Below are 27,899 nucleotides of genomic sequence, written 5' to 3' on the forward strand. Positions count from 1 at the left end.
TGGGTTGTTGTTAGGTCTCCTGCTCACTGTGAAAATGGGGGACACCTCACTCTCCCATGCCAGGGAGAGAACCTGTGGGTTGTCGAATTCAGATGAAATGTGAAGCTTATGGGGTAACTGCAAGGTCTGTGTCTTTGCTATCTCTTAGCACACGGGCTCGGTGTTGGTACCAATGCCTGCTTTTTTGCTTGTGGTGGGGAGGAGAGATCATTGCTCGCTGCCGCTTATGCACAGGTGGGGGGAGCTGGGGGGGCTTAGGGGTTCACACGTTTAACTGTCGCTCATTCTTTGGGGCACTTCTGTTTTTGTGGATATTTTGCGAAGAAAAAGCATTTCAGAGTGTGTACTGTATACATTTCTCTGACATTAAACTTGACCTTTGAATCTTTGACCGTCTCCACTTCCCGAGGAGATTGAGGTAAGTGAGGCTCCCTTCCCCCACTCTAACCGGCTTTGACAGGAGCTCCATTGAGAGAGTCTTGACCAGCTGTATCACCATCTGGAACAGGAATTGCAAGATATCTGACTGCAAGACCCTACGAAAGATTGTGAGTACCGCTGAGAAGATCATTGGGGTCTCTCTTCCACCCATCTGAGATATTTATCAGGAGCACTCTATACCCAGGGTCCTTAGCATTGTCAGCAATCCCTCTCATCCATCCATAAATTTCTTTGACCCCTACATCAGGTCGGAGATACCATAGCATTTGGACAAGGACTTTTTGGATGGGAAACAACTTCATCCCCCCAAGCTTTGAGACTACTGAACTCTCTACCATCACCCAGGTCTCACCATGTATGAAGTACCAGTAGTGTTATACTGTTTACTTTTCAACTTGTGATGAAAATGAACCTTACTATTTGTTAACTGATTTATGGTAATATTACTTTATGTGTTGTGTGTGGGTTATACATACAGGGATGTGCATGTTGGTCCGGAGGACTGTTGGTTTGTTTGGCAGTGTACATGTATACGGTTCAATGACAATAAACTTAAACTTGACAAAATATCCAGGTTGCAATTTTAAAAATAAATTAAATAAATAGTGCAAAAGAGAAATAGCGAGGTAGCTTTCTTGAGTCAATCGAACGTACATAAATCTGCTGACAGAAGGGAAGAATCTGTTCCTAAAATGTTCAGACTGCTGGACTTTCTCCCTGTGGTAGCAATAAGAAAAAGGTATGTCCAGAAAAGTGAGGATCCTTACTGAGGGATATCCTTTTCCTGATGCATCACTTTTTGAAAATATCCTCAATGGTGAGCAAGCTAGTGCCCATGATGGAGCTGGCTGGGTTGAAAACTCTCTGCACAATGGTACCTCCATACCAGGCTGTGATGTGACCAATCAGAATGCTCTCCATAATACATCTGTAGAGTCTTTGATGACATTTGAATCTTCTCAAACTCCTAATGCAGTATAGCCACTGCTGTGCCTCCTTTGTGATTGTATCAACATCCTCTGTTGATGCCCAAGAACATGAAGCTGCTCACACTTTTCACTGCTAAACCTAGTATGTGTTCTCCCGACTTCCGTTTCCCAAAGTCCATAACCAATTTTTTAGTCCTGCTGATGTTGAGTGCAAGGTCGTTGTAAAGTCACTCAACCAGCCAATCTAAGTCTTTCCTGTACACCTTCTCGGTTCCGCCTTCAACAGAGAGCCTAGTCAACAGGGAGTGGAGAAGTTAAGTTCAGTTTTGTAATTTCAGTGATTATGACATTGGCACTTGGAAGTATAGTTACCACCAAGAGCAGCCCAGAGATTTCAAAGGCTTGAAGGGCTGCATGAGCTTGTATATAGAAAGATAAGTGCTGGAAGGGTTTGAAAACAATCTTTGAGGCATTGTAGCTTTAACATTGTCAGCAAGAACAAGGGTGATGAGCAGAGTTTTGAAGGAATTTAATTTTTCGAAGGGTGATGAGGATTTTTATTCTCAATAGATTTGTAGCCTGGTGTGCTCAAAGTGGAACTCTGAATTACTCCCTTGGCCAGAAATGCTGAGATCCCTGTATAAGTTACTGACCGAAGTATTGCAATGAAACACGTGTATTGTGATAGAGAATGCCATTGACACACTGAAGCCACATATAGTTGGACATGTAGAGGCAGCCTTAACATTCTGCTCTTGCTCATTGTTCATTGTAAATTATAAATACATTTCTTCACTTCTTTTGAACTTCAGCTTCCTTCAAAATGTTCCATTTGACTCTTCAAAGCTTTTGGTCTAAACTGTTTGACTGCAGAACTAGGAAAGGAAAAGAAAGATAGTGAAGTCTTGAAATAATGCAAAGGAGAAAAAAACAATTGTAATTTGCACAATATTGCAGCAGAAAGAGGGTATCAAATATGAATTGGAAATTATACACAAACTACATGTTTAAGAAACACTTAAGAAATACATATCAGGAAACACTTCTTCCAGGATACTGATTATTACATGGAGTGATCTTCTGCAGAGATTTCTCAGATCCAGATTCAGATTTACTTATCACAAAGCAACACACACAACATGCTGGAAGATCTCTGCAGGTCAGGCAGAATACCATTAACACAGAGATTCAACAGATGCTGGAAATCCAAAGCAAAACACAGAAAATGCTGGAGAAATGTATTATATTTACATCGAAATAACCAACATACCCAAGGATGTGCTGGAGGCAGAATACAAGTGTGACCACACATTCTGATACCAATATAGCATATACACAATGTTCCATAGAACACCACAACTGCAAGTTCACATTCAAATTTATTGTCATTTCAGCTGTATACATGTATATTGCCAAACGAGACAACGTTCCTCCAGATCAAGGTGAACAATACAGTACGTATAACTCACACACCAACACTTAAAATACTATTACCAAAAATAATAAGGTGCATTTAAAATCACAAGTTAAAAAGTAAATAGTATAACACTTCATATGAGGTGAGAACTCAATAGTGGCAGGGAGTTCAGTAGTCTCACAGACTGGGGAAAGAAACTATTTCCCACCCTAACAGTTATTGTCCTAATGCTTTGTACCTCCTGCCTGAAGACATATGGGAGGGATCACTGACAATTCTCTGTACACAGCGCTCCTGATAAGTATTCGGATGGGTGGAAGAGAGACTCCGATGATCCTCTCAGATGTCCTCACAATCCTCTGTAGGATATTGTGGTCTGAGTCCTTGCAATTCCCATATCTGACAGTGATGCAGCTGGTCAGGACACTCTCCACAGTGCTGCTGTAAAAATTGATTAGAATGGGAGTGGAGGGGGGAGCCTCGCTCATCTCGGGAAGAGCAGACACTGCTGTGTGCACTTGACTAAGGAGGCAGTATTGAGAGACAAGGTGTGGTTGTCCATTATGTGCACTCCCAGAAACTTGGTGCTCCAAACCCTCTCCACGGAGAAGCTGTTTTATGTGCAGTCAGCAGTGGTCAGACTAAAGTCCACAATCATCTCTTCTACCTTATCCACACTGAGACTCAAGTTGTTGTGCCTGCACCATTCCACCAGCCCCTCTACATCCACTCTGTACACCATGTCATCGTCATGTTGATGAGGCCAGCCACTGTTGTGTCATCAGTGAACCGGATCCAGCAATGTCATTCATCAGCAGTGTGAACAGCAGCAGGCTGAGCACACATCCCCGGAGGGTGCTGGTGCTAGGTGTGATGCAGCTAGAGATATTTCTGCAAACACAGACTGTGGTCTTTCTGTTAATAAGTCCAAGATTCAGCTGCAGAGAGAGGTGTTGAGACCCAGTGAGGACAGTTTACCCACCGGCTTCTGAGTCATGATCATAGAAACATAGGAAACCTACAGCACAATACAGGCCCTTCGGCCCACAAGGTTGTGCCGAACATGTCGCTACCCTAGAAATTACTAGGCTTACCTATAGCCCTCTATTTTTCTAAGCTCCATGTACCTATCCAAAAGTCTCCTATCTGCCTCCACCACCTTTGCTGGCAGCCCATTCCACACACTCACCACTCTCTGAGTAAAAAAACTTACCCCTGACATCTCCTATGTACCTACTCTCCAGCAGCTTAAACCTGTCCTTTTGTGGCAACCATTTCAGCCCTGGGGAAAAAGCCTCTGACTATCCACCCAACCAATGCCTCTCAACATCTTATACACCTCTATCAGGTCACCTCTCATCCTCCATCGTTCCAAGGAGAAAAGGCCGAGTTCACTCAACCTATCCACATAAGACATGCTCCCCAATCCAGGCAACATCCTTGTAAATCTCCTCTGCACCCTTTCTATGGCTTCAACATCCTTACTGTAGTGAGGCGACCAGAACTGAGCACAGTGCTCCAAGTGGGGTCTGACCAGGGTCCTATATAGCTGCAACATTACTTCTTGGCTCCTAAATTCAATTCGACGATTGATGAAGGCCAATACACCGTACGCCTTCTTAAACACTGAGTCAACCTGCGCAGCTGCTTTGAGCGTCCTATGGACTCGGACCCCAAGATCCCTCTGATCCTCCACACTGCCAAGAGTCTTACCATTAATAGTATATTCTGCTATCATATTTGACCTACCAAAATGAACCACTTCACACTTATCTGTGTTGAACTCTATCTGCCGCTTCTCAGCCCAGTTTTGCATCTCATCAATGTCCCAATGCAACCTCTGACAGCCCTCCACACTATCCACAACACCACCAACCTTTGTGTCATCAGCAAACTTACTAACCCATCCGTCCACTTCCTCATCTGGGTCATTTATAAGAATTACGAAGAGTAAGGGTCCCAGAACAGATCCCTGAGGCACTCCACTGGTGACCAACCTCCATGCAGAATATGACCAGTCTACAAGCACTCTTTGCCTTCTGTGGGCAAGCCAGTTCTCGATTCACAAAGCAATGTCCCCTTGGATCCCATGCCTTCTTACTTTCTCAATAAGCCTTGCATGGGGTACCTTATCAAATGCCTTGCTGAAATCCATATACACTACATCTACTGCTCTTCCTTCATCAGTATGTTTATACACATCCTCAAGAAATTCAATCAGGCTCGTAAGGCATGACCTGCCCTTGACAAACCCATGCTGACTATTCCTAATTGGATTATACCCCTCCAAATGTTCATAAATCCTGCCTCTCAGGATCTTCTCCATCAACTTACCAACCACTGAGGTAAGAGTCACTGGTCTATAATTTCCTGGTCTAATTCTACTCCCTTTCTTGAATAAAGGAACAACATTCGCAACCCTCCAATCCTTTGGAAATTCTCCCGTCCCTATTAAAAGCTATTAAATAATCATATTAAAAGCTGAGCTATAGTTGATACACAGCATTCTGACATTTGATGGAACCTCTGTTAACTGGGCTGCACAGTCCCTCAGTACCCGACAGGGTATGTAATCAGGCCCCACGGCTTTACATGGGTTAACTCTGGCTTGGGTCTTCCTCACATTAGCTCCTCAGGGGGGTGGGGGGGCTTCCTCACTGGCCCATCGTTCCATGCATCAAACGGTGCAAAAGATATTCAGCATATCTGGAAGAGAAGCACCACCATCGTAGACGTGCATAGTGGATTTGGAGTCCATTATTGTCTGAACGCCCTGCCATCATACAGTTCATGTCTCTGGTGTCACAGAAATGGCTGTATATTCTCTGTGAATATTCTCCATTTTGCTTTCCTGATGGCACGGGAAAGTGTAGTTCTTGCTGAACTGAGAAATGCAACAAGCCGGGAGAGCAACAGAACAAAACAAGACAACAGCAAAACAAGCCCCTTATCACATTCCCACCCGCAGGCAGGCACCAATTCCAGGGTAGACCATTTCCGGGTCTCCAGTCCTTGACATCGGACCTCCAACCTCCAATTCCTGACTCAGACTTGAAGACCCAACTTTTGGACCTCTACCTCCGGACTTGAGGATTTTGGTTTTCAGCCTTCAGGCTTTCTACCTCCAGACTCATGGGACTCTGGACTTTTACCTTCATTTTTGCCATCTAGAATGGGATCTTGGTTTCCAGGTACGTCTGAAATAGAGCAGAAATCAGGTATTAAGGGATGTTAATTGAAAAGATCAGAGGTGCAGTGCGTTGAAAACACATGAACCGAGGGATACAAGTATCCTTGCGGGCAAGTTTGCTAGAAGTGTTAGGAGGGTTTAAACTAATTTGGTGGGGGGATGGGAACAGGAGTGATAGGGCTGTGTCTGGGGCAGTTGGTATACAAGTAGGTGCAGTGTGTAGTGAGTTTGTGAGGAAGGACAGGCAAATGATAGGGCAAGACTGCAGTCAGTGGAATGTTAAATTGTAACAGGCAGCCAAGATCAAAAAGGTTTGATGAATATAGGGCTGAAGATGTTATATTTCAATGTATGCAGTATACAGAATAAAATAGATGATTGTGTAACATAGTTAGAGAGTAGCAGGTATGATTTAGAGGATATCACTGAGTCATGGTTGAAAGAAGATCACAGGAGCTTAACATCCAAGGATACTGTTAAGCGGAAGCAGGTTCACGGGTTTGGTAATTGAGACAGAAGACAAAAGCACACTATCCATTTATTTACAGACAAACAGTAAAACTTTCAGCAAACAGCTAAGTCAAACAAGTACTCATCTAAGACACCCAAGTTACAAAAACTAGGACATTAAACATTCAGTAACATTTCAAATTCAACAGGTACTTCATTAAATCTCCCCAAGTTACACAATTACAAAACTGAACATTCCACAAATCGATACTTAGCTAATTGGGCTCTTCTGAATCTGTGGCATAGTTTCCCAATGGTTTTTCAGCATTGGTCGCAACCCCAGCGTAAAGGTGAGTCCTTGGAGATGAAGGAAAACCAGTGAGTCTCTCATATGTGCTGTTCTTATACTCCTGAGGTGCCTGGAAGGGGACACCAGTGACGTGGCGTGCAAGGCAACCGATGGGAAAGAGCTGCTGCAACCTTCAAACAGGAAAATCAACGACCAGCATGGTGGAAGCGGCTTTCAACCGGCAAGTAAACAAACCCTTCACATTACAGGTACACATTGTATCAAAGGACAGGCAGGTAGGCAGAATGTATGAGATGGCTCTGTTGATAAAATAAAGTCAAATCCTTACAAAGAGGTGACATAGGATCAGAAGATATAGAATCCTTATAGGTAGAGTTAAGAATCTACAAGGGTAAAAAGACTCTGATGAGTGATAGATACAGGCCATCACTCAGTAGCCTGGATATGGGCTACAAATTACAATGTGAGGTACAAAAGGCATGTAAAAAGGGTAATGTTATGACAATCATGGGAGATTTCAATATATAGGTAGATTGGGAAAATCTGGTTGGTCCTGATTCCCAAGATAGGGAATTTGTAGAATGCCTGTCAGATGGCTTTTTAGAGCAACTTGTGTTTGAGTCCACTGAGGGAAAGGAAATTCTAAATTGGGTTTTATGTAAGGACCCAGATTTGATTAGAAAGCTTAAGGTAAGGGTACCATTAGGAGTCAGTGATCATAATAGGATAGTATTCACCCTGCAGTTCAAGAAGTAGAAGATAAAATCAGATGTATCAGTGACAATTACAGAGGCATGAGAGAAGAGCTAGCCAAAATTCACTGGAAGGGGACACTAGCAGCGATGAAAACAGAACAGCAATGGCTAGTGATTGTAGGGAAAATTCAGATGGTGCAGGAAATATATAACCCAAAGATGAAGAGTCTTCTTTCAAAGATGAAGGGTGGATGAGGCAACTGGGCTGACAAAAGAAGTCAAAGAAAGCATAAAAACAAAAGACAGGGCATATAATATAGCAAAATTTTGTGGGTTGGTAAAGGATTAGGAAACTTATAAAATCTAACAGAAGGCAACTAAAAAAGCCATAGAGAGAGAAAAGATGAAACATGAAGGTAAGGTAGCCAATAATATAAAAAAGGATAGAGTTTTTTTCCAGACATATAAGGAGGGACAAGAGTGGTTATCAGTCTGCTGGGAAATGATGCTGGAAAGGTAATAAGGGGAACAAAGAAATGGCAGAGGAACTTAATAAGTATTTTGCATCAATTTTCATTATGGAAAACACTAACAGACTGCCAGAAGTGTGAGTGTCAAGGGGCAGAAGTAAGTTTCATTGCTAGTATTAAGAAGAAAGTGGTTGGGAAGCTGAAAAGTCTGAAGGCAGATTAATCACCTGGACCAGGTGAACTACACCCCAGTTTTCTGAAAGAGGTAGATGAAGAGATTGGAGGCATTAGTAATGATCGCTCAAGAATCATTAGATTCTGGAATGAGTCCTTAGGACTGGAAAATTGCAAATGTCATTCCATTGGTTAAGAAGGGAGGGAGGCAGAAAAGAGTAAATTATAGACCAGTTAGCCTGACTTCAGTGGTTGGAAAGATGTTAGAGTCTTATTAAGGAGGAGTTTGTGGGGTGCTTGGAGTCACATGATAAAATAGGCCAAAGAGCATAATTTTCTCAAGGGGAAATCTTCCCTGACAAATCTGTTGGAATTATTGTGGAAATAACAAGCAGGATATGGGGAAAAAGCCTGAAATTGGAACTAGATGGGAGAATAGTTTAGCTCATGGTGGTGTGGTGGAGCAGACTCGATGGGCCAAATGGCCTACTTCTGTTTCTTTGTCTTGTGATAGACAAAGGAGAATCAGTGGATGTTGTTTATTTGGATTTTCAGAAGGCCTTTGACAAGGTGCGACACATGAAGCTGCTAACAAAATAAGACCCCATGATACTATGGGAAAGGCAGTATAGTAGGTAGATTGGCTGATAGGTGGCAAAGATTGGGAATAAAGGGGGCCTTTTCTGGTTGCCTACCGGTGACTAGTGGTGTGCCACAGTGGACTGCTTCTTTTCACATTAAAGTAAAATTGTGGCCAAGTTTGCAGACGATACTAAGATAGTTGGAATGACAGGTAGTGTTGAGGAAGCAGGGTGCCTGCAGAGGATTTAGACAGATTGGGGGAACGGGCAAAGAAGTGGCAGATGGAATATCATGTAGGGGATGCATGGTCATTCACTTTGCACTATTTTGTAAATAGGGAGAAAGTCAAAATTCAGAGGTGCAGGAAGGCTTTGGAAGTGATTTATTAGAATGATTTATTATCCCTGTCAACCCCATTCTTCTGCCTCCTCCCTATTGAAACCTTTTGAATTTGAAAGGTCCGGACAGCGTGAATGTGGAGAAGATGCTTCCTGCAGTAGAGGAGTCTAATACCAGAGGGCACAACCTCAGAATTGAAAGACATCCATTTTGAACAGAGATGAGAAAAAATTTCTTTATCCAGAGAGTGGAATTCTGTGCTACAGATGGCTGTACAGCCCAAGTCATTGAGGACACTTAAGGCATAGGTCGATGGGGTCTTAATTAATCAGGGTACTAAAAGTTATTGGAAGGTGGGAGGAAAATGGGATTGAGGGGAATAATATCAGCCATGATGAAATGGTAGAGTGGACTTGATGGGCCAAATGGCCTGATTCTGCTCCTATGGTCTCATGAATAGGAACTCAATGGATATAAGGATAATGCTGGCTGGAGAGGCTAAGAAAATGTTGGTGACAGGTAGTTGAAGAAATGCAGAGAAGTCAATTGATGTACCAGAGGGGGTACCTGGAGCCAGGAAGAAAATAGTGACTGAGAGGCAAAATGCAAGGAATCAGAATCAGGTTTATTTTCACCAGCATGTGACGTGAAATTTGTTAACTTAGCAGCAGCAGTTCAATGCAATACATAATATAGAAGAAAATGCATAATAAAATAATAATAATAATAATAATAAGTAAATCAATTACTGTATATGTATATTGAGTAGATTAAAATTTGTGCAAAAGACAGATATTAGAGAAGTGAGGTAGTGTCCAAGGGTTCAATGTCCATTTAGGAATTTGGATGGCGGAGGGGAAGAAGCTGTTCCTGATTCATTGAGTGTGTGTACCTCCTCCCTGATGGTAACAGTGAGAAAAGGGCATTGCCCTGGGTGCTGGAGGTCTTTAATAATGGACGCTGCCTTTCTGAGACACTGCTCCTTGAAGATGCCCTAGGTACTTTGTGGGCTGGTATCCAAGATAAAGCCGACTAAATTTACAACCCTCTGCAAGAAGGTGAAAAGGTGAGAAAAGACTTTTAAACTGCATCAGTCAGACCAGGTGACCTTCTGGGGCAGGGAGGCTTTCAGAACAATCAGGCAAGGTGAGCTTTAAAAACTGGCAAGAACTGGTCGGAGCACTTCGTTTTCTTGACATCCAAGTGAAAAGCGTTTGGACTATGTCCCATTCCAGAAACTGGAGCACATAATCCAGGCTGCTATTGCAAGGGTGCCAGTTTTCCAGTTGCTTTGTCCTGTCCTCTACATATGATAGTCCGCACCAATATTAACAATAAATCTCACCGGCATGATCAATATCTATATTTCCATCATTTTTTTAAAGAAAGGGGCACTATTATTATATATCTTATTCCTGCTGACAATTTCATGCTGCGCGAGAATGTCTGACGCCTTTCTTACTTCACTGTGGGAAAAGCAACTTCAAAAGTACCTTGGTGACCCCGGAGTTTTCGGAGTGTCGTCAGATGGCGAAAGGCGCCACAGGAACGCAATGCCCTTTGCTTTCACAGCAATATTGTAACCTGCTGGAAGGGTCGAGTAGCTACTGAGAGGGGAAATGCACAGTCCTGACGCACAGCGTCGACCCGAAAAGTCAACAACCCCTTTCTCCCCCCACAGATGCTGCTCGACGCGCTGAGTTCCTCCAGCAGATTGTTTGTTGCCGTGAAACAAAAAAGACTTCGCGTTTATGTGCAGTCGTGTTTACAAGTCTTTTTTTTCTTTTCAAACACTGCGAAGTCCGACCATTAAAAAGCCTATCGCGCGCCCAATGCTCTGTTGCCGACCTGCTTCAGAAACCGTGGTAGACGCTTCACCGATGGGGGAGCGGGCTTGGGTATCCGGGAAGGTGAGTGGGGCATGTTGTGAACTCCGGGCAGGCATTGAGGATCCCAGGTGCGATTGGAACAGGCATTGCTTGTTATTTAGGAAGATGGTGAATGACTGGCTGGAAATTTGCGGGGTGGGTTTTTTTGGATCCAAACCTGTCCAATGTGCACAGCCGCTGGCGTGTGGAAGCCTAATGAATAATGAATGATGTGTGCGTCGAGTTAGCAGCTGGGATCCAGAGTGGGTCACTCTCACAGGAGCCGCGAGCATGGAGTTTGCCTTCTTGGTGCTAATGCTCGGAGGGGCAATCTGGGGCACAGGAGCCCAATCAGGGTGCGGCCGATGCCATCCCACCGACTGCCCGGCCGTGCAGTGCCGAGTGCCCGAACTACTGGCGAAGGACGAGTGCGGCTGTTGTGACCGATGCCTGGGGGTTCAGGACGAGCGGTGCGGTGGTCGGGGTCTAAGGCACGGCCGCTGCGCCCCCGGATACGTGTGCTTGACCTCAGCGGACGGACAGCGGCGGGAAGAGGAGGAGGGGAAGGAAGGGGAGGAAGAAGAGGGCACCGGGTCCTGCGTTTGCAAACACGACTACCCAGTGTGTGGGTCGGACACTAACACCTATCCCACTATCTGCGCCTTGCATCTGGCCAGCTGGCTGTCCGTGCACAAGCAAAAGGGCAAGATCCACAAAGTACACGACGGGGAGTGCAAATACGGTAAGAAGAGGGCAGGGAGCGGGGGTTGGCGGCGTGGTGGGGTGGGGTTGGTGGTCAAGGAGATAGCAGGAAGGCGAAGAACAGGAGAATGGGATGAGGAAACAAAAAAGATAGGAGATGGAGCAGAAGGAGAAAGGGGAGGGAAGTGAGGGGCGGAGGGAAAGTGGGCGCAAGGACATCGGAAATTAGGCGTTGGGGACGGAGGAGGGAGAGCTTGAACAAGTGTAGAGGGGGAAACTGAACGAGGGAGAAGGGGAAGGGTGGACTGGAACAATTGTATTAAATTGTTGAGCACTTCATGCTGGCCGAACACTTATTTCTTCCTTTCCTCGTTCCCTTTTTCTCACACCCCCTCCCCTGCGCCACCCCCGCCTTCCCGTTATTCCTTCATTTGCGTGGTGTATCCGTCTCTCTCGTTTATCGTTCTCGTTTCCTCTTCTTCCTATCCATCCATCTATCTGTCTGCCTGTCTCTGCCTTACTTTTTGTTTGCTGCTCCCCCTGGTTCTCTGAGAGAGGGAAAAGAACAGAAAAAGTGGGTCGGAAACAAAGGGGAGAAAAGACAGGTGTTGAGAAGGCGAGCGGATAGAAAGACGCAGCAAGTGCCAAAGATGGGAGGGCGGAATGGGGAGACGAGACCATCCTGGGGAGAGGAGACGCACGGCGGAAAGTGAGAGTTAGGCAGAGACTGGGACTTCTCCTGTCCCTTTATTTCGCTACTTTCTCCCTGTGTCCGCACGTATGCCCACTCTGATGATCTGCCATGTAAAAAGGGGCAATAAAGGGACTCGTGCTCCGAACAGCTGGCTATCGGGTTCCGAGAAAACTAATGAGCCCCGGCCGTGTCTACAAATTCCCCCAACTGTCCGAGGTTTGTTTGCAAGCTCCCTCTGGACTCCCCTTTCACGCTTTTAATTTAGCGCATTGGTCTCTGGCAGATACCTAGTCTTTGCCGACACCGATTATTTCAACTGTGATTCCCGAGGAAGCACTACTGTCAGCGACATTGTGCAGATATATGGCCGGGGTCACTCCTGGTCCCTCTGGGAGAAGGCGCTTGTGTGAACATCAAACAGGAGATGGGGAAACAGCTGCCACCCTAGTTAATAGAATATTTGAGGCGTGCCCCTTGATCTGAGCCGGCCTCTACTCGTGGCAATTGGGTATTCTGGCAAATAGAAACTCCATCAATCACTAGCTCAGGTTATCGACTTTCGTTAGGACGGATGATCTTTGGCGAACGAGTGCGGGGGAGGCTTGCCCGGTTAGATCGTGGGTCTCTGTCGATTGTTCCAAAAAACTCTTTTCTCCATGTGTACCTGGAAACAACAGAAAGCGGCGAAATGAAGACGTACGCCCCGAGAAAACTGTGAGACCTCGGCCCTGGAATTACGATCCATAAATTTGCCCGAGAATTCCGGAATAAAGGGACTGGACCGTTTTACTCCAAGACCTCTTTCAGTCGACTATAAATTGGTCTGGGGTGAATAGGAATTCCATTTATCCAGACTGTAAATTAAAATGTTTGATAACTAGCCGTTTTAAGTTAACTAAGACTAGATAAGTTTTAATGGAAGTTTAAGGTATTTGAATTCCATTGGTATTATGTGTACAGGCGCTACGAAAGGGTGCATGTGTGGGGGGTTTTGTTTGATAATTTACTGTATATCTATGAAGTGCAGTCAATACCGGGAGGCATCCCAGGCAATTCACATTACCGTCAAATTAAATTTGTGACCTACACAAATATTAGAACATAGAACAAGCAGGTAAGTACTGGAAATGTATTTTGTTGGGATTCCAGCTTGTTTTATACCCTGAAAAACAATTCAAAGAAAGTAAACAAATTAGGGAATGGTTTTTACTTTTACTTTCAGACTGGAGTCAATTTACATTTTTCTAATTATTTCAAAGCATCATTCATGATTTTATCATTCTGCTTTTGCTGGAAGATCCATTCAGACTAGTCCTGAAGAAAGTCTCTCCCCTAAACTGCCTCCTGTTCATTTCTCTTCTTAGACACCGCCTGACCTAAATTCCTCCAGTATTTTATGCTGCTCTGATCTTTGGAGTTTTACTGTATGAACAGGGTGCTCAATTGTAATATAGTGTAGAGATTTAGAGGGGGTTTGAGGAAGAAATTTGTCACCCTGAGGGAGAAATCTGCCAGGCACTGCTAGAAATGATTCATTCACATACGGTATAAGGACGTTTTAGATGAACACTTGAAATGTCATGACATAGAAGGGTATGGAACAAGTGTCCATAATGGGCATCATGGCCTCCAAATGTCTTCTTTCCACGGTGGATGACTCTATGACCATCTGGGACTTTATGTATAATGTTATAGCTTTTCATCCACCACTCTATTCTCACAGTAACACAGAGCAAAGGAAACAGCACCAAAAGAAAATGAGATGATTCAAGTCAAAACCAATGCGCTAGATTCTAAAGAGAAATGGCAAAGTCAGAGATGCAGGGAGGTATGAGAGTTATGACAGCTTAAGTCATTCTTTCTTGTATAAAAAATTGAGCAAGCAACGAGGAAAAGAAGATCTTAAATCCTGAGCCACTGATGCTATAGCATCCCTACACCTCCCTCATTGTGTGAATGAATCTCTTGAGCCTTTGCCATACACATCACATCACTATAGACAAGGTATCATGCTATTACTCAAACAAGCAACAAACAGCAAATTGTTACTGTATTTCCAATATATTGTCAGTAACATTTTTATCTTCATTTAGAATTCCCTTCGTAACACAGTAAATTTATTACCTAAGTCTGTCATCGTGTTACCCTGAGATTCATTTTCTTGTGGACATTCATAATAGAACAAAGAAATACAATAGAATCAAAGAAAAAGTACACATAAACAAAAACTAACAAGCAACCAATGTGCAAAAGAAGACAATTTGTGCAAATGCATATAATAATATTGTCCCACATAGGAGATTAGTAGGCAAAATTAGGGCAAATGGCATTGGGGGCAGAGTACTGACATGGATTGAAAATTGTCTGGCGGACAGGAAACAAAGAGTAGCGATTAACGGGTCCCTTTCGGAATGGCAGGCTGTGACCAGTGGGGTACCGCAAGGTTCAGTGCTGGGACTGCAGCTGTTTACAATATACATTAATGATTTAGATGAAGGGATTAAAAGTAACATTAGCAAATTTGCCGATGACACAAAGCTGGGTGGCAGTGTGAAATGTCAGGAGGATGTTATGAGAATGCAGGGTGACTTGGACAGGTTGGGTGAGTGGGCAAATGTATGGCAGATGCAGTTTAATGTGGATAAATGTGAGGTTATCCACTTTGGTGGCAAGAACAGGAAGGCAGATTACTATCTAAATGGAGTCAAGTTAGGAAAAGGGGAAGTACAACGAGATCTAGGTGTTCTTGTACATCAGTCAATGAAAGCAAGCATGCAGGTACAGCAGGCAGTGAAGAAAGCTAATGGCATGCTGGCCTTTATAACAAGAGGAGTTGAGTATAGGAGTAAAGAGGTCCTTCTGCAGCTGTACAGGGCCCTGGTGAGACCCCAACTGGAGTATTGTGTGCAGTTTTGGTCTCCAAATTTGAGGAAGGACATTCTTGCTATTGAGGGAGTGCAGCGTAGGTTCACTAGGTTAATTCCCGGAATGGCGGGACTGTCATATGTTGAAAGATTGGAGCAACTGGGCTTGTATACACTGGAATTTAGAAGGATGAGAGGGGATCTGATTGAAACATATAAGATTATTAAGGGATTGGACACACTGGAGACAGGAAGCATGTTCCCGCTGATGGGTGAGTCCAGAACTAGAGGCCACAGTTTAAGAATAAGGGGTAGGCCATTTAGAACAGAGATGTGGAAAAACTTTTTCACCCAGAGAGTGGTGGATATGTGGAATGCTCTGCCCCAGAAGGCAGTGGAGGCCAAGTCTCTGGATGCATTCAAGAGAGAGTTAGATAGAGCTCTTATAGATAGCGGGGTCAAGGGATATGGGGAGAGGGCAGGAACGGGGTACTGATTGTGTATGATCAGCCATGATCACAGTGAATGGCGGTGCTGTCTAGAAGGGCCAAATGGCCTACTCCTGCACCTACTGTCTATTGTCTATTGTCTAATAATACTAAACAAGTAAATAAATAATACTGAGAGCATGAATTATAGAGTCTTTGAAAGTAACTCCATAGATTGTGGAATCAGTTCAGAGTTGTGGTGAGTGAAGTTATCCACATTGGTTCAGGAGCTTGATGGTTGTAGGCTAATAATTCTTCCTGAACATGGTGGTGTGTAGGACTTAAGGCTCCTGTACCACCTCCCCAATTGCAGCAGTGAGAAGAGAGCATGACCCAGTTCATTGATGATGGATGCTGCTTTCTGGTGGCAGCTTTCCTTGTAGACGTGCTCAGTGGGCTTTGCCTGTAATGGACTGGGCTGTATCCACCCAGGCTTTTCCATTCTTGGGTATTGATGTTTTCACACCAGGCAGTCATGCAATTAAAGCATCCTTCAATGCAACACCTCTGCTCTTCTAATTGAAGCCTCCTATTCTTTTCCTATTTGCCTATTCAGATAGTAGATCGGTATCTAGAAATATAAAGGGAATGGAATAAGAAGGGATAATGACACTGCCTTATTTTAATTGCTGCTCAGCATTAGTTTCCATGTAATATTAAATAATAAACATGGAATAAAACCACTTAATTATTATAGCAATAAAAATGTGATTTTCCATTGTACTTTTAAAACAGTTAGACTATTCCAAGGATTTTGAATGGTGAAAAAAACAAATTTGTGCAATAGAATGGAAACACAGATTAATTTTCCTTGGAAAGATAGAGGTTTTTGCAAGTAGTGTATTGCGCCGTATTGAGACCAAGTGTATTCATTATAATAGCAATTACAAAGCTACTTATAAATAGATCAAGAAACAGTTCAAAATTTGAAGAATCTCTATGGATATCCTTCCGCAGTAAATTAAATGCTGATGGTACAAGGCGGTTGAATTAAACTGTTATTTTGGATTTGTTCATGGGAATTGTGTTGATTCGTACCTTCACTAACCTTTATCCGTACTGTTCATTAAAAGCATTACAGCTGCCATTTACTTATCCTCTCACTGAGTTTAGTCTGTGAATGGATATGTCTGGGTGCTGAATCAGTCTGCATTTCTGAATAGAGGAGGGTGAATAATTCAACTACAATAGTCTTCTGTGACAAATCTCTGGGAATACTGCTGCGTTTTGCATCCAAATGAATTAGTATCCAAAAGTAATCCTGGGCATTTTTCACATTAATTATCTTTTCACCAAAGCACAAAAGTTCTTTACTACACCTCAGCACTGACAACTTCAAAGCACGGCCCGGAAGGCAGTAACTAGCAGCTTGTGCTGAAATAAATAACCAAAGTGTGTGCTTATCCATCTTGGATAAATGGTCAGTATTAAATTCCTCAATATGCCCTGTTAATCAGCGCATTTTGTTTTCAGTTGTGCAAAGCCAAATAATGTGGTGTTACCATACATTGGAGAAAAAAAATCCCTAGACTGAATTGAGCAAAACCTTCACACTTTCTTCATTCATTCCAAATACAATAGTCAACCAAGAAAACTAAAGACACACCAGAGCCTATTAAGGGATTTTCCAGCCACTAATCTCATGCTTTCAAATTGTTCCATCTTTACAGTCAGCATACACCATTTCAATGCACGCCTTTTTTTCCAACCATTAAACAGAACAAAGCCCACTGTCATAATACTTCCACATTGTGAAAAACACATTGCTCCTCTGTGAAGCCTTTTGGAATGCTCAGGATTTAGGATGATGTTTTGTTCCGAGATTGCAGGAAGCACTGTCAGGTGCAGAATACCCCTGGTGTCTTCTGCAGACTGTCAGTCATCCTTCCACCAATTCAAGCCGGCATTTGAAAGGTAGACAAGATTTGTCATTGATGTAAATGGCCAATTAAATCAGAGGCGCAAATGCAGCCAAGTATGAAGAGCTTAACCTTGGTTTCTATGCGTAACGTTCTTACCCATAGGGGAGTGAAGATGAATTGTGAAAATCCTCAATGTGGCACCAGCATGGGGTACAGTTTCCAGATTCACCTGCAGGCAATTAAAGCTACTGATGTGGCATGCAAAGCTGTTTAATATAGGCATCTCAGGGACAGTCAGATCTAATTATGCCACAGTGGCTGAAACATTTAATACTTTGTAATGCAGCTGCAAGCTGAGTCTGCATCAGGAGCTGGCTTACAGTTCCTGGGATCTGCCTGTGGGAATACTGTATACATTATCAACTGAGGAGCTAGGGACAGAAAGAAGGAAAATAAGTCATTTAGAGCATACAATAATAAGTCATGGTCACCAGGCTTTACCTCGTCACCCTCTCTCTTGACCCTGTTGACTATCCCTAAATTGTTACTGTTAGTTGTCAATGAGTCATCAAGACCCATATCAGAATCAGAATACTTGCTGAGCAAAAAATTCCTTCAACTAACATGTGGAAAGACTGAAGTCATTGTCTTTGGCCACATCACAAACTTTGTTTCCTACACTAATTCAGTCTTTTCCCTTGCACAAGTCTGATACTGAACCAGATCGTCTGTGACCACAATGTCACATTTGGCCCCAAGTTGAACTCTGGCTCTTCCATCAACACCATTGTCTACTTTCAGCTTTGTAATAATGCCTGACACCAAATTTGCCTTAGTTGCTGAAATCATCACCTACGTCTTCATTATGTCCAGCTGTGAGTATTCGAGTGGGCCCCTGCAGTTTCAAACTTTTTGCCTCTCTGCCCTGTTTCCTTACAAGATGGAAGGGCACACTTGACTTATTAGGTCTCTGCCACCTCACTGAGCATTGCAATAACTCCCACAAACTATTCCATCTCACATACCCGTCAAATTATGTAGGGGAGTGGCAGTGACCTAATTTCCTGCCACATCTACAAAAGGGGTAATTTATTTCAGACAATTAACCTACCAATCAGCATATGGCTCATCTCATTTTTCATAATGGTATAGAAAGAGGGCATCCAGTCCAGTGATTTAGTGCTAGCTCTCACACATTTGCACATTTATTTCCATGAATTTCCTTTGAGCCTCCAACACTAGGGTATTGCAGAGAGGTCAACTGACCTGCAGTACTGTGCAAAAGTCTAAAGCACATATACATAGCTAGGGTGCCTAAGACTTTTGCACAATACTGTGGCAGCGTGGAGCAGGGAGCGAGTTTGTCAATGTGGCAGGATCAAAGGATGTTTGGAGTGGTGAGGGTGGAGCACCGCGGGAGGGATGTGGGACAGGTGACAGAGAAGGGGTGCCAGGGGCAGGGTTAGCACGGGTGCAGGCACACCCAGCCCTGAGGCACCTGGCAAGGTCATTTGATTCTAAACAAACATTGACTGATCATTATAGAATGCCTTTCTGGTGCTTCCTGCTCCCATTCCACTCCCTTCCCCTTTTCCCAACCACAATTCCACTCTCCTTGCCCCCTTCCCACTCTCAGTCCACAATAGAGACACATAGCAGAATCAGGTTTATCATTACTCATATATGTCATGAAGTTTTTTAGTGGCAACAGTACAGTGCAATACATAAAATTACTACAGTACTGTGCGAAAGGCTGAGGTACCCTAACACTTTGTGCAGTACTGTATTTTGGGAAATAGGAGGAAACTGGAATACCTGGGGGAAGCCCACAGGTTCATAGGGAGAATTTTCAGACTCCACACAAACAACAGAGGTCAGGATCATGCCATAATTATTGAAGTGTGAGGCTCATCGTCCCTTGTATAAATACTAAGTTTGATATAAAAATGAACATATGAGGATTCTTAGTTCAGAATCAAAGTCAGGTTTAACCATATAACTTGTCCTGTTCTTTTTGAAAACTGGAGCTAAACAAACACATGAATTTGATTAAGTTTTATACCATTATTCACACTATCAAGATTAAATGACAGTCATATTTTTGAAAAAATTAATAGTTTCCGAAAAGATCTCTGCTGCAGCCTGAGCAACTCACTGTACGGGGTGGGGGGGTGATTGATAAGTTTGTGGCCCAAGGTAGACGGAGTCAGTTTTAGATAGGCTAGCACATTTATTTTTCCTACATTTACACACTTAGTCCAGCAGTCGTGGAGCATACAGATCCCTTCTTTGTAGAAGTCGGCACCTTGGACCTCCAGAAGTGGTCCACAGCATGGGGTGATTGGTAGGTTCGTGGCCTAAGGTAGAAGGAGATGAGTTATTAACTTCAAACTTTATGCATTTTCACTCAAAGAGTTGCATTGCATGTGCACGTAACAAGAGCTGTGTAACTCACATCCTTCTAACTCAGGCCACGAATTTATCAATCACCCCTGCTGTGGACCACTTCTACAAAGAAGGGATCCGTATGCTCCACGACCGCTGGACTAAGTGTGTACGTGTAGGAGGGGACTATCTTGAAAAATAAATGTGCTAGGTTTTCGAAAATTAACTCCTTCTACCTTAGGCCACAAACTTATCAATCACCCCTCGTATTTATTGATAAGCTAGTTAACCCAATATAGAGAGGCATGTATCCAAGCTTACAACAGATTTATTGAGGGACTACTGAAATTGTGAGGGTTGGAGCATATAAATGTGGTCTCGGTGAGCACTGGCATAATCTGAACCCAGGTGCGGAGGAACAACAGACTCTCATGTGGAGACAGAATCAGGAGTTTATACAAAAGAATTCCAACAGAACATTGGTGGCTTGAATGAACAACACTGTGAAAAAAAATCATTCTCATAACAATGACCCTGCAATAAGTGCTAATCGGGAGTCCACTTCAAATAATCATAATGTGTGGAAAACCTATGCCAGTCAAAATAAACTTGGCAAGACTAAAGAGCAAACACAAGTTAAGACAACAATTAACAAATACAGGTTCTCCAGAAATGTCAGAATCCAACGCTCTACAGCTGGCCACATAGCCCCAGTGCTGATGACATTACCTACCTCCCTAAGGCCAGCACCTAGTGGCCTAGGGAACCCGAGACAGCTGTTAAATTCAAGACAGACCTGCAGGGCTGATAAACATTCCATTAAACTCGGAAACATAGTATATCATGGGAGACCTAGCAAACCTTGTCAATCTAGAGAGCCTAGGAAGAAACCCTGAACATAAGCTGGAGTGGCTCAGAGCATACACTCAGAACAAAACTTGGAAAACTCAGAATAGAAGGCACCCTTGCCTCTAGCCAACCAATGTCCAAGCCCCTGTTAAACCTCCGCTGGGTTCATTGATCATGGGAACATTCTGTCGTGGTGAGCGCTGAGGACTGAACTTGGGTATGGAAGAATGACAGTCTCCCATGTAGAGACAGAAACAAGAGTTTATACATAGAAATTCTAACTGTATATCAGTGGCTTGACTGAGTGATGTCATAAGACAAATCATTCTCAGCACAAGGACCCAGTAATAAATGCTAATCGGGAGACCATTTTAAATAATCACGGTACATGGAAAACTCATGGCAGTCAAAATAAACTTGACAAGATTAAATGGAAAGCATGAGGACTTAATGACTCTAGTTAAGACAACAATTAACAAAAACCTCTGAGCCTAATGCACTATGGCTGGCTGCACAGGCCCAATCCCCAAGGCTCATGATACATTGATACATAAAGTTTCTACATTCAACTATGAGTGCAGGTAAATGTAATGTCCTGTGTTTGGATCAAATATACAGTATATATATCTCTCTAAGGCAATATATTAAAAGTGAAAATGAACAATAGAAGTCTGGGTTCCAGGGAGCCTTACACACAGGTCATTAAAGTGTATTCACAGGTACAAATAATAATCAGAATAGGTACTAGAGTGCTAGAATGATAGTATAGAGAAAAGCTTCGGTTTCACTGGTGAAGGATTTAAGGACAAGGAGACACAGACATTGGTCATTCAGGACAGGTTAGAAGATATATTTATGCAAAAAAAAATTAAAACTGGAATTCACTCCCTCAAAAAGTGGCACCTACTATCTTTATAAATAATTCAAAATCTGACTCTAGGTAATTACTGCGAGAAAAAGGCTATAAAGGTAAGAGACAAGGCAGACACTGTGGATGGGACAAGTTTGGGATCCTGAAAGGCTACCTCCTGCTCACGAGTCCCTATGTATAAAGAACAGTTTCAAAATACAGTCTGCTTGTTCATCAGTTTTGGCATTGCATCTGATATCAGCAGAACTTCTAATTCGAGGATCCTTCTGATGAGTCATTACATGATATAAAGGAAGCTCATCTGTTTAATTCTAATAATGATTTAATTTCAAAGAACTGTGACAAAAACTGACATTTTTTGATATGGAAAACTATGATTAAAGGAGGGTTATTCCACTTTCTGCATTGTAGACTAATAAATACTCCTTTGTAAGGTAGGTGTAAATCAATTTATTCACAGATTACACTTTTAAAGATGCATTGTATTTCTACTTTTCAATTTAGCAAGGTATGAAATGAGAATATTTCTGGAAAATATTCTGGATTAATTATATATTCAGGATTGCATGAGCCAAGTACTTAATCTCACAATAGAAATTGTGATCTATTGCACAGAAAACTATTGGAACCAAATGCTATGTAAAAGATACAAGCTTTAATAATTGAGCTTTAACATCACATTCAGTTTGCTGCTTCCGTACATATTGGTGGAAGCTTGAGCATGTCATTTCACCCTATATTGTCCTAGAGAGAACACCCTTTTGATCATAAATTCTGGCAAATGCAATCTCTGTCCAAACTGATTAATGAATATATGGGCATGTAATCAAAGACTTACATTTTTCATAGAGTCAGAGAGTAATACAGAAAGAAAACAGGCCCTTCAGCTCAACTTGTCCATGCAGACCAAGGTTCCCAAATAAGCTTGTCCTATTTGGCCCATGTCCCTGTAAACCCTTCATATCCACCAACCTTCTCAAATGTCGTTATTGTACCTGTCTTAACTATTTCCTCTGGCAGCTCGTTCTATACATAGGCAATCTTCTACATAAACATATTACCCCTCAAATCCCTTTTAAATCTTTCCTTTGTCACCGTAAACCACTGACCTCTAGTTCTCCATTTCCTTTCTCCTGGAAAAAGACTGTATGCATTCACCCTGTCTGTGCCCAGCACTGAGGGGCTGCTTTGTTGTTAGAGGTCCACCCTCTCAAAGCATATTGGTGAGAAGATGACTGACCCTTGGTGGATACCACAGTAAAGGTGTGGAAAAGAAAAATAAATAATGTTCCAGATGATATTCAGGCTTTAACTTATTATTAAAGAATAGGAATGGATATGTGCAGTTCTCTCAAACCCATCAGTGACAAATTATAACCAAACAACCCAAAGATATTATAAATTATCTGGTGGGTATTGTCTTGATGTTCTTTTTAACAACTAATACTATTTTAATATCAAGATGGGGAAGAATCATTTATGAACTATTTATCTGTCTTCATGTCTTTCACTTACTAGACCTGGATGCAATTTACCACTTGGGTCCTTGTCATGTTTACTTGATTAGAAAGTAATCTTTGAGCACAGTTATTGGTTCTAATTCTCTTGCTTAACTTCCATTTAAGAACCTACAATTAATGCTACTTTGATGACCGGATTTATCGGAGAACACTTGTTGCAAACAATAGCCTGCGCCCTGGAGATTTAAGAATGTAATTTTTTAAATTATTTCAGAAGTTAGCTCCGTTACAACAAGGAGTGTGGATCTTTAGCATCCAACACCTCTTTTTACTTGCAAATTTACTTAGCTGAGGTAATGAGAGTTCACTGAAAGATACATTGCAAAAATTATGCCCACCATCGAGATGATAGCTGCAATGACTGTTGTCAAATATCTTAATGATATTAGTTAGATAAGTATTGGCGACTTTTGCCAAGGTGTTTATCTCCAATAGGTAATCAGTTTTTGATAACCATCTGCCACGAACAATAGACATAATTTCACAGAATTAATAACCTCTGTAGCTGAGAGGTTACAGAGGCTGCAATTACTCTGTCACATTAATTGAAAAGCACTGTTGTATATTAAACATGAATATTAATAGCCGATCTATAAATACAGTATCCTTACAAAAGGTTAAATGGCAGTGAGTAGAGATTTAGTAACCATATAAATGGAAGCAGAGTACTTCAACGTATCAGATTTCATTACATAAACCATTAAAGTATGCCCTAATGTAGATAACTGGTAAAGAAGAACTCTAGCTCAAGCTAGTAATTTTCTGTGAAATCAGAAGCATGACCATTCATTTATTTGTGATGGAAATGTAGATTTTTTTCTATTATTCAAATACACATTATCAATAGCATATTGACCAAAGTTTCCATTCTCAGCACCCTATTTGACCTTGGATTGAACTACTAAACAAAAGCTGCAGTCATCAAAGACACCTACTTTTGTGATAGATATTCATTGATCAGGGCCAAACGGCCTTGTTTTTTTGCCATGCTTAGCCTTCTAAACAAGCAACTGACACTTGTAAAGATCAAAGTGTTGTTTTTGAACATGTTAAACTTCCAACTAATATTTTTGTTTAGCTGCTTGTTGTAAACAGGAGCCAGTCTTCAGTTCTCAATATAACTGGCAAATTTTGCAAACAAGCGCTGTCTGTAACAGCACCTGGGCTTATTGCTGAAAAGGTACAGTATAAGACAATTGGTTATTTAATTTGGTTTGTTTCAAAGTAGTCAACACTGGCTAAGTTGTTTAGTACAAGAAAGCTTGTAGATCAGATAGCACAAAAAACAGCTGATCTATTAATCAGCTGGAAGGTTTATGTACTCAAAGAGTCAGCTTCACAGCATTAATTGTGAGTACCAGGAATCTCTGTCTCCAGAAGCTTTAAAACCATTTCTGTTAAAAGTAGCCTGAAAAAATATTGCATGCGTGTGAAGTCACCTAAGTGGCAGAGAAATAGAATAAATCAAGGGAGCAGTTCAGGTTTATTAGGAATGGTCCTGGAATATCAAGAAGAATGACAGAAACACACGGTGAGCTAGAGTCCATTCCTCTGCCTTTGATTTCTGTGATGGACAACTGGTTTGTCTGCAGCTCATGGATATGTCTTTTTAGCTAATAGGAATTATCCTGTGTTTTAGAAATGGCTTGTGGTTTGGAAGTCTCTTATAAGTTAGAAATCATCTGTGAGTTTTTAATGTGTTTTAAGAATATTGTTTGGATTTATACATGTATCACTGAAAATAAATGGACTGTGTTTTTAAAGTACTTTGTTCACAGGAAGTATCTTCTCCTTGGTAGGGAGAAGGTTTAACCTCCCTTTAGTAAGGATAGCTATAGCTATCTATATCAGAGAGGGTTTAAGAACTTCGTTTGAGATTAGAACTTTGTGGTCAGCAAACCCAATACCATAACACATGCTAGTGATGCACTCCAATTCATTTTCATCCTTCCATCTTTACTGCATTTCAGTTCACCAGCTGATGAAACCCTCCACAGTGGCATACTGTCCAATCTATGCCAATGACCTCCTGAAAATCTTCCTATTTTCATTAAACAAAACTCTGCCTAATCTCAAAGCCTGTATCCATTCTAATTTACTCTAAGTACTGTTTGCCTCACAAACCCTCTAATCAAACATTGTGTAATCGCTCCATGGCCTTACTTCCTTTATTCCTCTCACCTGGTCTAATCCAAAAGCACACCAGTTCTGTCTTCTGGCAGAGATTTTTATTTCTCCGTCACTGGTGTTTATGCATTCATCTACTTTGATACCAGGCTCTTGAATACATCTTTGGACTTCTCTATACCTCTGCCTGGAAGTCACTGCTTAAAACCTACCAAGCTTTTGGTCATCCATGGTAATATGGCAATTGTCAAAAGTGATACAATGTTATATTCCTCAAGGGCATCCTACTAAGTAAAAAAATTAGTATGCAATTTTTTTCTTGTTTTTAATTTTTCAGACTCTATATCTCTAGATTCGAAATGCTAACACAAGCAACTTTTGAGTTCATAATAAAACCTATTAGAGCTTGAAACTTGAGAGTATTCCAAATGAACTAATTACAAAACTTGTCCAAGCGTTAATGTGTTGATGTAGTGCTAGATCCAGAATAATGTCCCTTTTGTTTGTGGTTCAGCTCATTAGAATAACAACCTTGTGAACAGGCAGGATAAAAAATTAACAGCACTGACCCATAGTTTAGTTTGGTAAAAATGTTAGGTTCCTGTTTCACAAAAAAAAATGTTTTAGTTGGTATCCATTACTTGTTCAGAAATATAAACAGAGCAAGAGCAATACTGCAGGTACTGGAAATCAGGAAGGAAGAATATATTTTAATTTTTTATATTTTTCGGAGGTAAATGCACTTTTCATTATTGATGAGAAGTGGGTAAAAGAAGAAAACACGAATCTGCCAGAGAAACTGATCTGGTTTGAGTACTGTGTGGAATGCTATGGGGATCGATGTTGGAACTTGACTATCCTAGTGCAAAAGCAAACAAACGGCTGGAGGAAACCAACGGGTCAAGCAGCATCTGTAATGCTGGTGTGGGAAGAAATTGTCGATGTGTTGGGTCGAGACTCTGCATCAGCAATGAGAGTTGTGAAGGACGATAGCCAGTATAAATAGGAAATGGTGGTGGGAGGAGGAGGGAGTGAGAAAGGGGCCAGCAAATGTTAGGTCGACCAAGGAGAAGCGAGGGATCATAGGCAGATAGAGACAGATGAAGGAAGGACATGGTTGGAGTTGGGAAATGGAGCCAGATGAATGACAGATGGAAGGCGGCAAGGGAATAAGCGTCTAAAGCTCACGCTTCCCTTTCTTCAATCTGGTTCCATCTGCCTTTTCTCCCCCTTGTCTACTTCCACATCTATGCTGCACCTGAGGCATCTACAGATGTGAATGTACATTTGTTTCAGATTTTCTATTTTTTCCCCTCTATATTAACTGTTGATTTTATGTCATCATTACCATGGCAACATTCCCCTCCGCACTTTCATAGATGTTTCTTTTGCTCTCTCACTCTTCCCCATCTACAGCTTAAAACATGTTACCGTACAATGTCTTACCTTTTCTGTTCTGATGAGGATTCTTGACCCAAAATGTTGATTCTATTTCTCTCCCCAGTGATGCTGCTTGATCTGTTTCCCATATGTTTCTGCTTTGATTTTGGATTGCTAGCATTTCGAGTTTTTTGTTCCTGTTCATTGAGGTTCCATGCACCAAGGCATATCACAAACTATGCCTAGCCATACTATACAAAGCAGCCACCAATGGTGGTTAAATTGATGTTGGACTCAGACTCCTGAATTGGATAAAATGTGTGGAGTTTAATTAATATTTGATTGGGCAACCTAACTCTACATTGACAGCTTTTACACATCCAAGGCCATCTGTGATTTAGAACTTGTCCAGTCCAAAATGTCACACAAGCCATTACGATATGCAGCTCTATTTGAAGGTGTCACCACTCATTGAATTTGAAGTAAGCTGCCACAAAAGAACTGTTCTTTATCAAGGATTTACACTTTTCTGATGGGAATTGTAATGTTTGATGGAGATAGATTGCCGTTCAGTAGTCCTGGTGTTGTGAGATAGGCTGGGTACCAATCAGATTGTACAATTCATGCAGGTTGCAAGTCTGGAAATGAAAAAGCATGGATTTAAAAAGAGAATTTATTTTTAGTAAATATTTATTCATCCTGAAAAAAAATCAAACTGGAAATTGGATTACAGACATGAGGTCAAATTAGAAAGTGAAATATCAGATACTAAAAAACGAAAATGCAGATGCCTTGAAGTCCTGATGAAGGGTCTTGGCTCGAAGAGTTGACTGTTCCTTCCTCTCTATAGATGTTGCCTGATGCAGTGAGTTACTTCAGCATTTTATGTACATTCCTCAGGACTTCCAGCATCTGCAGAATCTCTTGTGTAAATAAAAATCTAGCTTTTTATTCTTTGAATGTTCATGAAATATCCTAACATAATTCTGAGGGAATTAGATAGTAATTTTTCTCAAGAGGTTTTTAGAGAGGTTTCAATATTTATTTTAAATTAATAAATCATTAAAATCTCATCTGCAGTTTATTAGTTCTATACTCCCCTACCCTGGGCCCAAAGACTGTGACCATCCATCATGATTTGATAGACCCCAGCTTCCTTTGTTCCCAGGAAATGTCTCTTTAACTCAAACTCTCCATTCCCAGTAACATTCCTGTGAATCTTTACCGCCCTGTCTCACCACCTTGATTGCATTCTTGCTACAGTATGGTGACCAGAACTACACAGCAGGCAT

At 41.9% G+C, this 27,899-nt stretch overlaps 1 protein-coding gene and 1 long non-coding RNA gene across 2 annotated transcripts in view; one reads left to right on the forward strand and one right to left on the reverse strand.

Moving 5' to 3' along the window:
• Positions 1-1,017: 1,017 nt before the first annotated feature.
• Positions 1,018-11,043, reverse strand: LOC140726345 (uncharacterized). The gene is made up of 3 exons (XR_012098614.1): positions 10,846-11,043; positions 5,940-6,784; positions 1,018-2,245 (listed from the first exon to the last, which is right to left on the reverse strand). It is a non-coding gene; the product is annotated as an uncharacterized lncRNA (long non-coding RNA).
• A 30-nt stretch (positions 11,044-11,073) lies between these two features.
• The window catches only part of LOC140726344 (insulin-like growth factor-binding protein-like 1), a 41,268-nt gene continuing 24,442 nt past the window's right edge, over positions 11,074-27,899 (forward strand). The window contains 2 exon segments of the mRNA XM_073042609.1: positions 11,074-11,143; positions 11,146-11,607. Coding sequence (XP_072898710.1) covers positions 11,089-11,143; positions 11,146-11,607 — 517 coding nt within the window. The 5' untranslated portion in view covers positions 11,074-11,088.

Source organism: Hemitrygon akajei, chromosome 4, assembly GCF_048418815.1.
Source record: "Hemitrygon akajei chromosome 4, sHemAka1.3, whole genome shotgun sequence".
NCBI classification, from domain to species: domain Eukaryota; kingdom Metazoa; phylum Chordata; class Chondrichthyes; order Myliobatiformes; family Dasyatidae; genus Hemitrygon; species Hemitrygon akajei.